Genomic DNA, 16,783 nt, shown 5'->3' on the forward strand with positions numbered 1-16,783 from the left:
TGGAAATTTCTTCACTTTCAGATCGATCAATATCCTGAAACTACATGTTAACAGCCGAAAAGGGAATTCGAATGAGGAATATTATCAAATTTAAAAGTTCATTAATTCAAAGGATTCCTCTAATCCAGCAGGTCGCTAATTCGGTTCATTTTCTAGTTGTTCCTAAGTTATACTAATTATAGAAATGAATAAAGGCTGATAGTTTCTAAAGAAACTGTTTGGAGCTGCGTCGGTGGGGGTAACGAAATAATTTGGATATATCAACAAAGTTGAAATGGTAAATTGGCTACCGTAACGATTGCAAAAGCTGACATTTCGAGCGTTAGCCCTTCGTCGGAGCGAATAGAGGAATTGTGGGTTGTGCGTGCTTTTAAAGGCAGAAAATGGAGCTACGTTATCCAAATTATTTCGTTACTCCCACCGACGCAGCCCCAAACAGTCTCTTTTAGATCATCTACTCTCTTATCTTTATGTGAGGAGGAGGAAACTCAAGGCTACTTGATTTTTACTTTTAGTTATACTTTAGTCAACGGATAATAAAAAATCTGCCAAATCATTTAAATACAAAATACTTTGAAATAAAATACCAAATTATACTAATTATAGGACTACCGCTTTCGAGAGGTTAACTACTCCGATCTTTCCACTCTCTTTTCAAGCTTTTTTGTAGTTCAGAATTGAGTACAATACACAAAGAATATTTTTACTTTATTATCGGCCCTAGCAGAAAATAACAGCATATCAAAGAAAGTTCCCTTATTCATATTGTATTTTCAAACAGTATTATTGCTGACGTGTTTTGTGCTTACCAAGGGATTTGACTTAAGTGCTAATTCGTATTGAAATTCAGCTTTGGTAATTGATTGATATAAACAGTTGAGAGCCGTCCACATATAATTGCTTAGTAGTTTAGCTGAGGTCGCTATTTGGAATAAAGAATTAAACAAATTTCGATTCCACGTTGGTTTAACATTAAGTTGAGAACTTTTTCCATTTTCAGCTTGCCGAGTCTGATGATTATTAGTGTCAACTTACCACACAAACGATATGGCACTTAATAAGATTCCTATCAACTTAAGTTGATCCAAGTAAAGAGGGTCTGTTTGTCGCACTGTGCAATGGGAGGAGAAATATTAAAAGATGTCTCTACAATTGCCCCTTATTGTTATTTCATACCTGGTGTAATTGACAAGTTCAATAGGCTAAATTTATATCTCATATCTAAGATGATCACTTACAATTTGTTGGCGAAAGGAGAAGAACAAATAGAAAATGTAAAAGAAAGAAACGGCAGCAATTCTTTGTTCTTTTGTTTTGTCCTAGTTTCGTCGGAGACGAAACGAAGGTGGAAGAGCCACAAAAGGTTACAAATTACACAGTTGAATTCAAATATTCTAAAATAGGTTTGTATCTGCGTCCAGAGGTGTCCATACCGATTAATTTGAAATCACTATATGCATTCGAAAACCTGAACTGATTGACATGGGTTGGACATCCTTAGCTTGAATCTTCTTTATTTTTCTTTCTCAGACGTTTTTCAAACGAATAAACAATTACAAGGAGGTTATATAATTACTAAGTAGGAAGTAATGTTTTGTAGCTGTTTAAATGAAATATTTCTCGCTGCAATCCCAGATAACCTCAGTCCAAGAAAAAGGAGACGAGAAAACAGAAGAATGTCGACAAATTTCACTGAAGGTGGAACACAGACCAAGACATCTCAAGAACTGTATTGTTCCCCCTCACTGGTTCAACAAGAATCAAAAATTTCTTTCCTAACAGTCCACATTCTCCTCTTCATCACAGCATTTCTTGGCAATTCTCTTACCCTCGTTGCCCTTCACAAAGAGTCTTCCCTTCATCCGCCCTCCAAACTCTTATATGGTTGTCTGGCAGCAACTGATCTGTTGGTTGGTCTTGTTACCCAGCCTCTCGTTGCTAGTTTATGGCTTTCTGTGACTCACGAACAATGGAATCTTTGTCGATACGCATTTGAAGCCTCCTCCCTCACAGGCTATACATTATGTGGAGTGTCTTTGATGACGATGACGGCCATAAGCGTGGACAGACTTCTCGCCCTGCTGTTGGGGCTGAGATACAGACAAATTGTAACTTTGAAACGCACATACATAATTATAGCTAGCTTTTGGATTAATTGTACTGTCGCTGCTTTATGCTACACATTAGATTACCGTATACCCATTCTGTACTTCTGTATATTAATACCATCTTGCCTTGTTCATTCAGTCACCTCGTATATAAAAATTTTTCGGGGTCTCAGTCGTCATCAGGCTCAAGTACAAGATCATGTCCAACAACAGCCGAGCCAACCAAATACCCAGAACATTGCGCGATACAAAAAGGCAGTGTACAGTGCATTGTGGGTGCAGTTAGCATTAGTAGTTTGTTATGCACCAAACTTTATACTGACAGTTGTAGTCGTTTGCAGTAAAACATATTCATCAGACCTAGTAGTAATATGGGAAGTAGCAATTGCCTTAGTTTTCTTTAACTCGACTTTAAACCCGTTTCTTTACTGCTGGAAGATAAGTGAAGTAAGACAAGCAGTGAAGCAGACAATCAGACAAGCACTTTGCTGTCCATGGAGTTAGGTCCTCCTCAACTTATAAAGAGTACTTTCGAAGCTGAAAGTGATTACACAGTTGTTGCATGAAAACGCCCGTCAAATATGTTATTAGATAGGAAGAAATCGAAAGCTCAAATAATACTGCTGTTTGAGGCATGTGCACAGTCTGTTGTAAATATTTTTCCCGTTAATTCTTGTTTTTTATGTTATAAATATTTCCCCCGTTAATTTATATTTTTTAGGCCGATTTATGTCAATCATCGAACAATACTTTTGATTTCTGTAGCGCAAAGCTCTGTGGGGATCTCACGTCTAATCGAGTAATCATGATAACAAAATGGCTTGTTGTGCACACCATGCAAATAGCTGAAAGAAAGGCAATGGAAACACTAACCATATCTTTGCAAGACTGTTGTACGTGCTAGCTAGCCACCAATGATCATGAATACGGTAAGGTATAATTGAAGAAAGATATGCATGCATTTTACTTTCATGATTAATCTTCTTTTAGAAATATAACAGTATTGGGTAAAACTTTAAAGAGCAGTTTGAGAGATTTTTAATTTCAAAGTTCCTTTCCTAATTTAAAGGAAGCGACTTGTTATTGACGCCATATTACCAAACGAGTTGCGTTGGTTGACATTTAGTCTCGAAATTGTCTTGTTATCAGAAAAATTTCTGTAATGCTTATGAATATATAAAGATGGTTCCGTTCCCTGTGTATGTTAAACTTGCACCGCCCTCGCGGGAGCCTGGCCGTCCGCCTTAAACATAAAAAAACTCCAGGTATCCTTTGCGGATAAAAGGAAGATTCCATGTGAACGGCACTTAGGATAAGAGAACTGCCAAGAAAAGTTGTGAGGGAGTGGGGAATGTTGACAGTATACAAATAAATTGGTTACTGTTTTACCTAAAAATCTTCCTCAGTAGAGTTCCCTTTTCTTAAAGACTCCTTATATGAACTGCTTACCCTGTCAAAAGACATGTCTGTTTTTCTTCTGAGATGTACGTGATGGAACCCTGCTTTGGTCATCACCCTTGTCACTAGCGTTTACTGTTTAAAAATTCCGGCGCGAAAACCTTTTAAATGGGAAACACGCCAATTATTTTCAGCGTTCATTGATGTGCCTTGTATTTACGTTATCAAATAAACGGAGACAATTTGTGAGTTAAAAGCAAAGTAAAGGCCGGTAATTTTTCCAATTAAGCTGAACAAATTCAAGTTTCTTACTTCCTCATAAGTTTTGACCGGCTCGTATTGCAATAGGACGGTAACGTAAAGTGCTTTATTTTAGAAAGAAGGAATCAAAATTGTTTTACCGTCAAGAAACAAATTCTTCAATAAGATCTCCTTCACCACAACCTTAAGACCAGACTTTATTAACGTTAACAAGAAAGTTAGACAAGAGGGCAAAACCCAACTAAAAGTATGGTTAGCTTTCCTTTACCATGCATGAATGCATAGCTTCGTTTCTTTTATGTACTGTTGTATTTATGGCGAGTGCCGTCGCTTGAAAAACATTTTAAGACGTGGTTCTAGTGTTTCCGTTCGCTTTCTTTAAAAGATATAAGGAACAACTTGCTCAATAAATAACTTTAACCAAATTCACTCTCACCTTCTGTTATATTACTGGTCACCATAATCTATCAGTTCATCAGAAAGGCAGTGGTACACGAAGAAAAAGCTATTGTGATCCTCCAGGTACGCTTCGCTTTGCGAGTTTGTGCAAACTATCTCCCCCCCCCCCCCCCTAACGTGCAAACAATAAAAGGAAGATTCCTTGCGCACAGCACTTAGAATAAGAGAGCTGCCAAGAAAAGCTATGAGGGAGAGGCGAATGTTGACTGCAGACAAACAAAATTAGTTGATTACTGTTGTAATCCATCAATTAGCGAAGGGGAACGTGACTGGTCATAAAGTATATGCTGCGTTCCACCTCGTGTCAGATTTTGGTCACGTTCTTCTGACAATCCAGTCCAATGAAGAGCCGTCTCCAGTTTTTCGGCTTTGATTGAGGCAAGACATATGTTGTCTTACCTGAACTTGCAGCACCATCAGTACTTGAAATGATTTTTTCTTTACAAAATTTTTCTTAAAATCTCCAAACTGGATTAACTCATCTAACAATGTAACCGTCATCTGTTTGTCTAAAAGATGTCGAAATTTTTTTTCTTATTGGAGTCAGTTAGTACATCTTTTTTATTCGCTATTACGAACGATTCTTTGGGAAATTTATTATTTGCTTTCTACACCAAAAGGCCCGAAAATAGCTGCAAAGATGTTCATTTAATTCCTTAATACCGTACACCATGAACTATTAAAAGGTTCCGCGACAATTACCGGTAGAGCGCTGCACTAGTATCGCAGAGGTCAGTGGTTCTAATCCCGTACAGGCCTGATTTTTTTCAGGTCTGATTTTCGCTATTGCCTAAATAGCGCTATCTACTGCGAGGATCGTCCATCATACGTATCTAATACCGCAGTTCAAAAATATATGAACTTCATATATTCATTGTATCTCATATTTGACGGGTGTTTTCATATAATAATTGTGTAATCACTTTCAGCTTTAAAAGTACTATATATAACTCGAGGAGGACCTAACTCCATGGACAGCAAAGTGCTTGTCTGATTGTTTGCTTCACTGCTCGTCTTACTTCAGTTATCTTCCAGCAGTAAAGGAGGGGGGCTTTGGGATTTTCGGTTTTGCGGTTTTTGGGCCTAAAAGGTTCGGTTTTTCGGTTTTTCGGTTTTGATATTCAGAGTGGTTTGCGGATTTTACGTGTTTTTGCATTTGGTTTTCGGTTTTCACGAAAACTCTGATGCGGTTTTCGGTTTTTGCTGTTTGACCCCTTTAAATGTGAAAATGTAGCGGTTCTTGTCAGGTTTGCATGCGGTTTTCGGTTTTGCTGCCTTTTTTCGTCGGTTTTTCCGTTTTGGAGGTTTTTTTCTCCGGTTTTGCGGTTTCCCAGAGGCCCCGGTGCACCCCTCGTAAAGGAAAGGGTTTAACGTCGAGTTAAAGTAAAGTAAGACACCTGCTACTCCCCTTAGGACTACAAAGTGTGATGAATACGCTTTACTACAAGCGACTACAACTGTCTCTATAAAGTATGGTGCCTAACAAAGTACTAGTGCTAACTGTACCCATAGTGCACTTGACACTGCCTTTTTGTATCGCGCCGTGTTAAATGCACTTGGTTGGCTCGGCTTTTGTTGGAAATGATCTTGTACTTGGGCCTGATGACGACTGAGACCCCGAAACATTTTTATATAGGAGGTGACTGAAATAATAAGGCAAGATGGTATTAATATAGAAAAATACAGAATGGGTATACGGTAATCCAACGTGTAGCATAAAGCAGCGACATTAGATAAAATCCAAACGCCAGCTGCAATGATGTATGTGCGTTCCAAAGTTACAATTTGTCTGTATCTCAGCCCCAACAGCGGGGCGAGAAGTCTATCCACGCTTATGGCCGTCATCGTCGTCAAAGACACTCCACATAATGTATAGCCTGTGAGGAAGGAGGCTTCAAAAGCATATCGACAAAGATTCCATTGTTCGTGAGTCACAGAAAGCCAAAACCTAGCAACGACAACTAGGCTGGGTAACAAGACCAACCAACAGATCAGTTGTTGCTAGATAACGATACAAGCGTTTGGACGACGGATGAAGGGAAGATTCTTTGTGAAGGGCAACAAGAATAAGAGAATTTCCAATAAATGCTGTGATGGAGAGGAGAATGTTGACTGTCAAGAAATAATTTAAAAAAATTCTTGTTGAAGCCCACCAACCAGAGAGGGGGAACAATACAGTTCTTGAAATGTCTTGGTCTGTGTTCCACCCCAGTAAAATTTGCCGTCGACATTATTCTGTATTCCTCTCTTTTTTTCCTTTTTTGAGAAATATTCGATCTAAACAACTACACAACGACGACGATCGCTAAAAAAAGAGCTCCCTACGTACTGAGTCATATAACTTCCCCATCATTGCTTATTCGTTTGAAAAATGTCAGAGAAATTGTCGCTTTAACTTGTCAGGTACACCCCGTATAAAATTGGAAAAGGAAGCAAATACATAAAAACACCTGTAACATAATTACTGTTTTCTCTGTACGACCTAAAATCCCTCTTAAATTAGCCTACGGGCCCATTATCGACGTTTCAGTAAGAGTTACTTCGCTCGTGAATGATAAGTTTGAGGCCTTGAGCAACACGACTCGTGGACAAAAGAGCGACGCAAAACTAATAACAAGGACCTGCTCGCAAGCTGACCTAGTTTCATTGATGGGGTGTCAATCAAATGTCCATATCATTTGTGTAAAGTTGAGGCTTGAATCATTATTAGCCTAAGCAGGCTAAAAATAAAGAAGATTCAAGTTAAGGATTTCCAACCCATATCAATCAGTCAAGGAAATTCAAATTCCTATAACGAATTGAAATTGATGTATAGCCACACATGCAAATTTACTTTAACATATTCGAATTCAACAGTGTAATTAGTAACATTTTGTGGCTCTTTTACCTCCGTTTCGTCTCCGACAAAACTAGAACAAAACAAAAGAAGAGCGAAAAAATGACGCGAACATACAATTTTCTGCCGCTTTCGTTTGCATTCTCTATTTGTTTTCCTCCTTTCGCCAACAAATTAATATTCTTAGTGATTTTCCTGGATATTAATAAGCCAAAGTTCGCCTATTATATCGTAGTTATACAATTTCTTCGCTTCCAACGTCTTGTTCGCGAAAAGACAAGTAAATTATTTTGGTATCAAACAAGCTTTGACGTATAAGGCAGGTCACTGAATTCTTCATGTCGTAATTCTCTCAAGCGATTATATTAGCAATTGTCCTCTGATAATGAAGTTTTTATCATAATGCTAAAGTTAACATGATAATCCATTGATCGAGAAGTAAAATGAACGAATTGGGATAAATTGTATCGAAAAAACAAAGTTTGTGTTGTTAACTTGCTTGCTGCCAATTTTGGTGACCGAGAGATCAAGGCTTTTAGAGAAAATGGTGAAAGAAACAAAGGTATAAAAAACTCTGTTCAGCCAACTTAATCTAGGAATGAATTAGTATCAAGGATCAAACACGTGGACAAATGTGATAGTATTGTTATGCTACAACTTATTAAAAGCTCAGTCTTCTTATGTAGAAATTCATTCAGAGCTGAGTAAGGAGGATTAATAAATATCATCAGTGTGGGGAAAAAAAAGAAAAGTCCGGTGAAAAGAACTCTATAAGAACCAGTAACTTCAATTTTATTCCATATGCTAATTTACACATTGCTAGTATTAGTCAAGCAATATTACACATCTCTAAAATTCATAAGCATTATGCACTATGTACAGACTTTTTCATAAGTTTCTAATTTCTTCCTATATATCCAACATTCAACATATCTGACGAGCGTTCTCTCTGGCTGGTACTAATCGTGACGTTTTTACTAAGCTATGAAAACTGTCCATTAGAGTGTACCCTAAGAAACCGGGGTTCTAACTCTAAAACCATGGACAGCAAAACGCTTGTCTGATTGTCTGTTTCACTGCTTGTCTTACTTCACTTATCTTGCAGCAGTAAAGGAACGGGTTTAATGTCGAGTTAAAGTAAAGCAAGACACCTGCTACCCCCCTTATGCCTACTGAGTCTAATGAACGCGTTTTAACGTCACCGATTACTACTGCCATCATGATTAAGTGTGGTGCGTAGCAAACTACTAGTGCTAACTGTACCAACAGTGAGTTGTACACTGCCTTTTTGTATGGCGCCAAGTTCAGTGCATTTGGTTGGCTCGGCTGTTGTGGGCCATGATCTTGTACTTGAGCCTGATGATGACTGAGACCCCGAAAAATGTTTATATACGAGAGGAATGAAATAACAAGGCAAGATGGTATAATTATATAGCCAGAAAAAATGGTTATACGGTAATCTATTATGGAGCATAAGGCAGCGACGCTAGAAACAATCCAAAAGGTAGCCAAGATGATGTATGTGCGCTTCAAAGTTACAATTTGCCTGTATCTCAGCCCCAACAATAAGGCGAATAGTCTATCCACGCTTATGGCCGTTATCGTCATCAACGACACTCCACATAATGCTAGGGATGTGAGGGAGGCGGCGTCATATGCGTATCGACAAAGATTCCATTGTTCGTGGACCACGGAAATCCATGTCGTAGCAGCGAGAGGCTGGGTAACAAGACCAACCAACAGATCAGTTGTTGCCAGACAACGATACAAGAGTTTAGACGGCGGGTGAAGGGAAGATTCTTTGTGAAGGGCAACAAGGATAAGGGAATTGCCAAGAAATGCTGAGATGGAGAGGAGAATGTGAACTGCTGCGAAAAAAACTGATTCTTGCTTAAGCCCACTAACCAATAAAAGGGAGCACCGCAGTTCTCCAGGTGTTTTGGTCAGTGTTCCACCTCTTGTGAAATTTGTTAGGGACATTGTTCTGTGTTCGTTTCGTTTTTTCTGGCAAGTTATCTATGATTGCAACGAGAAATGAGGTCCAAACATCACACGCCTACCAACGATCACTGAAGCCCTACTTCCTAAACAATATCCACAATTAAAATCCTCACCAGCGTTTAAGCATTTAAAATGCGTCAGAAAATTCTCGGTTGTGTTAAAAAATTACCGGAACATGCGAGGTACCTCAGTTGAGAAAAATACTAAAATATGGAGACATCTGTTATTAACCTCCACTGACAGGATGCTAATCAAATGTTCATATTATTTTTTCGGAATTGAAACTTAAATCATTATCAGCCTCAGCAAGTTTGACAGATAATTTAAACTAGTGATTTTTCTTGGTCTTAGAATAAATCGAGTTTCACGAACGGATCAAACTGTTTTAATTCAAATTTTGGTCGCAGCTGCGAATTTGTTTCAAATATTTGAATTTACCCGTGTAGTTAATTGCGCTTTGCAGCTTTTCAGTCATCTTTACGTATCCGACCAGTACCTTAGACGAAATTGCCACAAAAGCAAAATATTACGCCAGCAAACCATTTTCTACAATTATTTTGTCATTCTTTGTTTATCCTTCTCCTTTTGCCTGCGAACTCCTAGTGATTATCCCTGATAATGACAAACCTAAGGTAGCCAACTAGACCCTAGCTTAAATTTGTTTTCTCAGTTCCAATGTCTTGAACACAATATATAAGACCAAGAAAATACTTTCGTATCAGGTGAACTTCCATGCGAAAGGAAATTTACTGAACTTTTCTTTCTGTGATTGCCTTCAGCGGTGAATAATTCTCGCTGGGTAATTCTGACAGTTTTTTTCCCAATATGGAGGTAAACATGACAATTAATTAATAGAGATGGAAAATAAAGGGGTGCGTTTTCCAATCGTATCACTGACTCGATGAACAATTTATTTCCTACTAGTTTATTATCATTTTTCGAGCTTGACTGTAAAATTGACATCTGTTGGCATTTAAAATGTCTCAGGAAACTGTGTACCGTGTTAAAAAGTTGCTTTTTTCTTACCCTAAATGGTATGAGTTAGCAATAAAAGGGAAGCCAGATATAGAGACATCTATCGTATCATTTTTAGAAGAGCAACAAACCATCTCTCTTAATTTGATAGGGTGCTTTTGAATTGTCCATATCATCTGCATGAACTTTAAACTTGACTGATCATTATCAACCTCGGTAAACTAGAAATAAGGAAAAATAAAAGCTGACGAATTTACTTGGTCTAAGAAAAAAACTGGATACTCGAAAGCATCAAACTATTGAAATTGAAATTGTAATCAGAGATGCCAGCTTATATTTAAAATACTTCATTTCAATTTCTAGTGAACACAGTTTTGCACATTTTCCCATACATTTCCATCTAATTTTCAAGTGTGGATACGCTATTTTCCTAGAACCGGTATGTTCTAACTACTGTCTTGTCGCAAAGAGTTTGGACGGCTGATGGAGGGAAGATGCCTTGTGAACGAGTTCTTGTGTTGTTTTCGTCTACTTTCCACCTCTAGTGAAATTTGTTGTCAACATTATCTGTCTTCTTTTTCTTGTCGTGTATCTGCGATTGCAAGGAGATATATTTTTGTAAACTGCAGACACGAAGCCGCGATCGCTTAAACGTCACTTCTTTAAATTTAGCCACATAAAGACCACCTCACCAGCCTTTATTCATTCAAAATGTGTCCGGAAATTTTCTGTTTTTTCAAAAACTGATTAACTTTTTCCGGAACCTATCAGGTGCCTCACGTGTGAAATAGCAATAAAAGGAGATTATAGAGACACCTGCTTCAGTTTTTACAGTGCACCAATTACTTTTGAAAGTTTTCTCCCTAGAGTCCCTCTTTACCTGGATCATTTCATCCGGATAATTTGAAGCGAATATTTTGGTATGAAGCAAGTTTTCTTTTATGTGGCAAGAGATTGAAGTCTTGTTGCGATTCTCTTGAGCGATTGACAATTCTCTTTTCGCAGTGAAAGTTGTCATCCAATATTGAATTAAACATGATAACTTATTGATGGAGATGGAAATGAAGGGATGGGTGGTCAAAACCTGTCAAGACTCGATGAACAATTCTTTTCATTCTAGTTTTTTTAATTTTATCATCACTTGTGAATGAAAGTTGCGCACTGCTCCGCCTATTACCAACTCTTACCAGTCTTTCAAGCTCGACTGTAAAATTACCGCATGCTTCATATCGCACACAGACCAATGAATAATTGTTAAAACTCAAAATTTAGGAGACATCAGTTAGTCATGACAGACCCGACCTCGTTTTGAGTCTAGGCTTTATCGAATACCAAATTATTCATTTTGTACTCGTTCTATAGTTACTTGTTTTTCAAGCCTATAATTTTTTTTTTACTCTAAATCTGTTATTATATTAATCGACGGGGAACTAGCTGATGGACAAACCAAACGAGTGCGTGAATCTGTTGCTTAAAAGATGCAGTATATCATGCAATTCTTCAATACGGTTTAGGAGTTTATCCAGGAAATTTTTACTTCTTTTAAATTCTCTTCGATTATTCCGAATAGCAACTGCAGCTGAACTTCTAAACAGTTACGAGTGGGCCGACACCAGCTTTTTCTTCTCAATTAGTAGAGTTTAGCTAAAAATAATTATCGTTGGCAAAAACAAAGACATCGGCTATATTTCTGTTTGACAATACCATAAGGGAACTCTTTCTTGTCACCCTTTATAAGAGATGAATTAAGTGGTACATTAGGATAAATTGTCATTTAAGGGCCGATTATTAAGTGGAGATGTTCTTCCTTTATTGCATTCGATACTAAACTAAAGATCTGTGTGAAGTTCAGACTTGACACATAATCAGCCTCAGCGAACTGAAAATAAAAAGTATAAGCTGGGTACTTTACTTGGTCAAAGCAAGAGATCGTCTGAGGAAACATTAATTTCGTGACAATCTCCGAATGCATCAAATAACTGAAATTCAAATTTTTGTCACAGATGTCAACTTTGAATTAAATTTGCAATGAACAAAGTTTTGGAGCATATTTTTCTCCTTTTTGTATCCCCTGACTAAAATCTTAAACAAAACCGTGACAGGATGTTAACCTACCAAACCATATACTTCTTGCAATTTTACAATCTTGGTTAGAATATTCAAAATGAACGTCGTTTAGAATATTTTAATGGTGCATTTCTCTAAATTCTCCTTTGATCACGACGGTTTAAATTACGAATTGTTAAAGCGCCACACGATGATTGAATTTCATTTACCTCAAGACGACGAGAGTAAATATTAACCAGCGCGTTGAGCAATAAAGCTTCAAAATCAAGCAATTTTCCTTGGGAAGCAAACAAAGGTGGAAATTGTTTAACTTAACATAAAAGTATGTCGAGAACTCTCCGCTGTAACTACTCTTTAAAGTTTTACCCAATGCCGTCACATTTTGTTAAAGAAATTAAACATGAGAGTAAAATGCATATAACTCTGTTTTCATGACAAAGTTAGAATTCGAATAGGATTAGATTTAATCGAACATGATCTAATGATAAAAATAAGTGAAAGAAGTTTTACACTACGTTTCGATGACACCATGTCATCATTTTCAAGTGAGAAGAGAATAAAATTTGACAACTTAATATATACCGTGCAAGGCGATAAAACGTAAAATATGCATGTAAAAAGTGACAAATCAGTTAAATAAAATTAAATAAATAGTTTTGGCCGTATGGAGTCTGATTGTGTGTTCAAGCATAGCCTTTTCTTTGTTATGAATAACATTTCATAAATCAGACAGTCCAGTTTTCCCTTACACTTTGCTGAAGTTCTTATTTTTCTTATTTCTTGCTTATCCAAGGACAGATCTTACGAACGTTCTCAAATAAAAGTCGTGACTTAATGACTCAGCTTTGAAATTTAAAATAATATAAGTATCAATTTGATGAAGATCTAGCTCCATGGACAGCAAAGTGCTTTTCTGATGGTTTGCTTTACTGCTTGTCTTAATTCACCAATCTTCCAGCAGTAAAGAAAACGGGTTTAACGTCGAGTTAAAGTAAACTAAGACAGCTGCTACTTCCCTTAATACTACTAAGTGTGATGAATATGTTTTACTGTCAGCGATTACAATTGTTACTATGAAGGATGGTGCATAACAAACTAATAACGCTAACTGCACCCACAGTGCACTGTTCACTGCCTTTTTGTACCGCGCCATGTTCGGTGCATTTGGTTGGCCCGGCTGTTGTTGGAGATGATCTTGTACTTGAGCCTGATGATGACTGAGAACCCGAAAAATTTTCATATACGAGGCGACTGAAATAACAAGGCAAGATGGTGTAATTATCCTATCATATAAAATGAGCATACGGTAATCTAATATGTAGCGTAAAGCAGCAACACTGGATACAATCCAAAAGGTAGCTACAGTGATGTATGTGCGCTTCAAAGTTATAATTTGTCTGTATCTTAGCCCCAACAACAGGGCGAGAAGTCTGTCCACGCTTATGGCCGTCATCGTCAGCAATGACACTCCACATAATGCAATGTCTGTAAGGAAAGCGGCGACAAATACGTATCGACAAAGATTCCATTGCTCGTGAGCCACGGACATCCAATAAGTAGCACTGAGAGGCTGGCAAACAAGACCAACCTACAGATCAGTTGTTGCCAAACAGCGATACAAGAGTTTGGACGGAGGATGCAGGGAAGATTCTATGTGAAGGGCAACGAGTATAAGAGAATTGCCAAGAAATGCTGTGATGGAGAGGAGAATGTAGATTGGTAGAAAAGAAATTTTAAATTTTTGCGAAAGCCCACCAACCAGAGGGGGGAACAGTACAGATCTTGAAATATCTTGGTCTGTGTTCCACCTCCAGTGAAATTTGTTGTCGACATTATCTTGTATTAGTTTCCTTTTTTCTTAGATTGAAGTTATCTGTGATTGCAGCGAGAAATATTGCATCTAAACAGATTCACAACGATGACGATCATTAAAACCTTACTTCCCACTTAATGATCATATAGAGACATCCTCATCGTTGTTTAATCGTTTCGAAAACCTCAGAGAAATCGTCACTTTAACTTGTCAATTATATAAAAACACCTGTAACATTAATATTGTTTTCTCTGTGAGATAAACAATCCCTCCTTACTTAGCCGACGGGCAGGCACTCATTATAAACGCTTCAGTATGAGTTTTTTGTACCCTGCTGGCCCCGGTTGTTCGGAGGGCGGATAGCGATATACACTGGATAAATCTCTATCCGGTGGATAGCACCGTACGTTTCGGTAACACTTATCCTCTGGATAGCGATTTATCCGTTGGATAACGTTATCCGCTCTTTGAACAACCGAGGCCTGGTGAATAAGTTTGAGGCCTCGAGCAACACGACTGGTGAGCGAAGGAGCGACTTCCCGCAGTGCTGTTAACGAGGACCCAGCTCGCAAGCTGACCTAGCTCCATTGATAGAGTGTCAATCAAATGTCCATATCATTTGTGTAAAGTTAAGTTTTGGCTCATTATCAACCTCAGCGACTTTAAAATATAGAGGGTCTAAGCTAGGGATGTCAAACCCATGTCAATCAATCAAATAATTTGAATAAATATATAGATTAAAATTAATGTATGGCCACAGATGCAACCTTATTTTAAAATGTTCGAATTCAACCGCGTGATTAGCATCATTTTTGGGCTCTTTTACTTCCGTTTCTTCTCCAAGACTAGAACAAAATAAGAGAAGAGCAAAATATTAGGCGAAAAAGCAGTTTACTGTCGTTTCTTTTACATTCTTTATTTGTTGTCCTCCTTTCACCAACAAATTCTAAGTAAATATTACGTAAAGTTAAGTCAAATTTGAGGTCAAAATCACTACCCAAAATTGCCATTTTTCAAAAAACCATAACATTCACCTGCCTTCTCGCATAACTTTCATACCAAATCCAGTAGGTACTTTAGTGACCCATTTATCAAAATCAGTTGAGAAAAATTTGGCTTATTAAGGTTTGTTAAGCTTTTGGCACAAACTCTTCATGCCCTTCTAAGGCCAAGCATAATTCATACTATAAACAGACCAAAGTCTTGACATAAAGCCTTTATTTTGTATTTGGTGAGTGAAAGTGAAACATTTTCGCAACATAATGAACAATCCTCAGCACAAATTAAGCAAACTTTTACCACCCCGCTATGTAAGCTCTCATAGGTTAAGGCACGAGCGTACCTTTGCTTTGCCACTTTGCAAGACAAATAGGCTTAAAAACAGTTTTTTATTGCTTCGGCCAGAATAGTCAACAACCACAAATAATGTACAAGTTTCCCCTTACGACGAACTACGTATTTTTTAATAAGATGAATACATGTACATAGTAATTTTTATTTTATATCTGTGAATACGCAATTCAGTTCATGCTGCGAAGAATTTACCAATAAAGTATCTATCTATCTATATAAAACAAATGGTAAACACCACAGCATATAATACTGAGTTATCGATGCACTTGGGAGGTTTGCTAAGCACTCAAAAAGCTAGAGTCGCTCTCGGCTATCGCCTTGAGCGACTCTTACGCTTCTTTCGTGCTTAGCAACCTCCCGCGTGCATCCAAAACTCAATAGTGTACGCTGTGGTGTTTACCATTTGTTAATTGTACTTGGCAAAAATAGAGGGAAAACTTGTTTTTAGCCAAAGTATGACAAATTTTGGTTTGACGGCGAATTCTAGATCTTAGTTCGAATCTGGACACCAGTACCAGTCGCTTTTACCAAGTACCACAGGCTGCGCACTTAGTCTCGATCGATCTGAAAGAGAACTCTGTTACAACTGATGATGGTAAATTTTATTTCAGATCCTTTGCCAAACCCAGTTGACATGTGCAGGTGAAAAATCATCTTCACATATTTATAAGTATCACGGATATTTTTCTACTAACCACAAAAAATTGAAGATTGAAACTAGACCAGCTCGTTTGGATATATGGCGCCAACATTAAGCGCTTTTCACCGATTAGCGAGAAATAAAAAATTTGACATGTTTTAATCGTAACAAACAAATACCTCGAAATTTCTTAAAAGAAGAATAAATATGACAGTAAAATACATGCATATATTTCTTCGATTATGATTAGATATAATTATGATAAAGTTTGAATTAGTAGCACGAAAAACATTTTTAAGAAATATAGCTCGTGTTTCCATTGCTTTTCTTTCCGCAGATTACCTACGAACTTCGAGCAAAAATTTCTTTGAGCTGTCTCGTCCCATCTTATAACAAAGATAAGTATTCTCTGAAAATAAACGCGACTTTATGGTCACCTTTGAAAGTCTTCAATACAAGTATAACTCATGAGGGATCTAACTCCAGGGACAGCAAAGTGCTTGTCTGAATGTCTGCTTCACTGCTTGTCTCACTTCACTAATCTTCCAGCAGTAAAGAGATGGATTTAACGTCGAATTAAAGCAAATTAAGACACTTGCTACTTCCCTTATGACTACTAAGTTTGACGGAAACGTTTCAGTGCTCAGGTTAGTGATTACAGCTGCCACTATGAAATATGGGGAATAGCAAACTACCGATGCTAACTGCACCCACAGTGCACTGTACACTGCCTTTTTGTATCGCGCCATGTTCAGTGCATTCGGTTGGCTCGGCTGTTGTTGGACATGATCTTGTACCTGAGCCTGATGATAACTGAGACCCCGAAAAATTCTTATATACGAGGCGACTGAAATAACAAAACAAGATGGTAT

General features: G+C 37.7%; 2 protein-coding genes across 2 annotated transcripts; one reads left to right on the forward strand and one right to left on the reverse strand.

The window, feature by feature from the left end:
- Positions 1-1,640: 1,640 nt before the first annotated feature.
- On the forward strand, positions 1,641-3,406 carry LOC148721017 (melanocortin receptor 5-like). The gene has a single exon (XM_088739431.1). The coding sequence runs from the start codon at positions 1,677-1,679 to the stop codon at positions 2,610-2,612; it is 936 nt and encodes a 311-aa protein (XP_088595557.1). The 5' UTR covers positions 1,641-1,676; the 3' UTR covers positions 2,613-3,406.
- Positions 3,407-7,838: 4,432 nt separating this feature from the next.
- LOC148721018 (melanocyte-stimulating hormone receptor-like) lies at positions 7,839-9,270 on the reverse strand. Its single transcript, XM_088739600.1, has one exon. It carries the CDS (start codon positions 9,040-9,042, stop codon positions 8,095-8,097), a length of 948 nt encoding a protein of 315 aa, XP_088595726.1. The 5' UTR covers positions 9,043-9,270; the 3' UTR covers positions 7,839-8,094.
- Positions 9,271-16,783: the final 7,513 nt, after the last annotated feature.

The sequence above is a fragment of the Stylophora pistillata genome, chromosome 11, assembly GCF_964205215.1.
Source record: "Stylophora pistillata chromosome 11, jaStyPist1.2, whole genome shotgun sequence".
In the NCBI taxonomy this organism is placed as follows: domain Eukaryota; kingdom Metazoa; phylum Cnidaria; class Anthozoa; order Scleractinia; family Pocilloporidae; genus Stylophora; species Stylophora pistillata.

Excerpts from the sequence above, each read along its gene's own strand:
- LOC148721017 (XM_088739431.1), top strand. The coding sequence starts at position 1,677 with ATGTCGACAAATTTCACTGAAGGTGGAACACAGACCAAGACATCTCAA.
- LOC148721018 (XM_088739600.1), bottom strand. The coding sequence starts at position 9,042 with ATGTCCCTAACAAATTTCACAAGAGGTGGAACACTGACCAAAACACCT.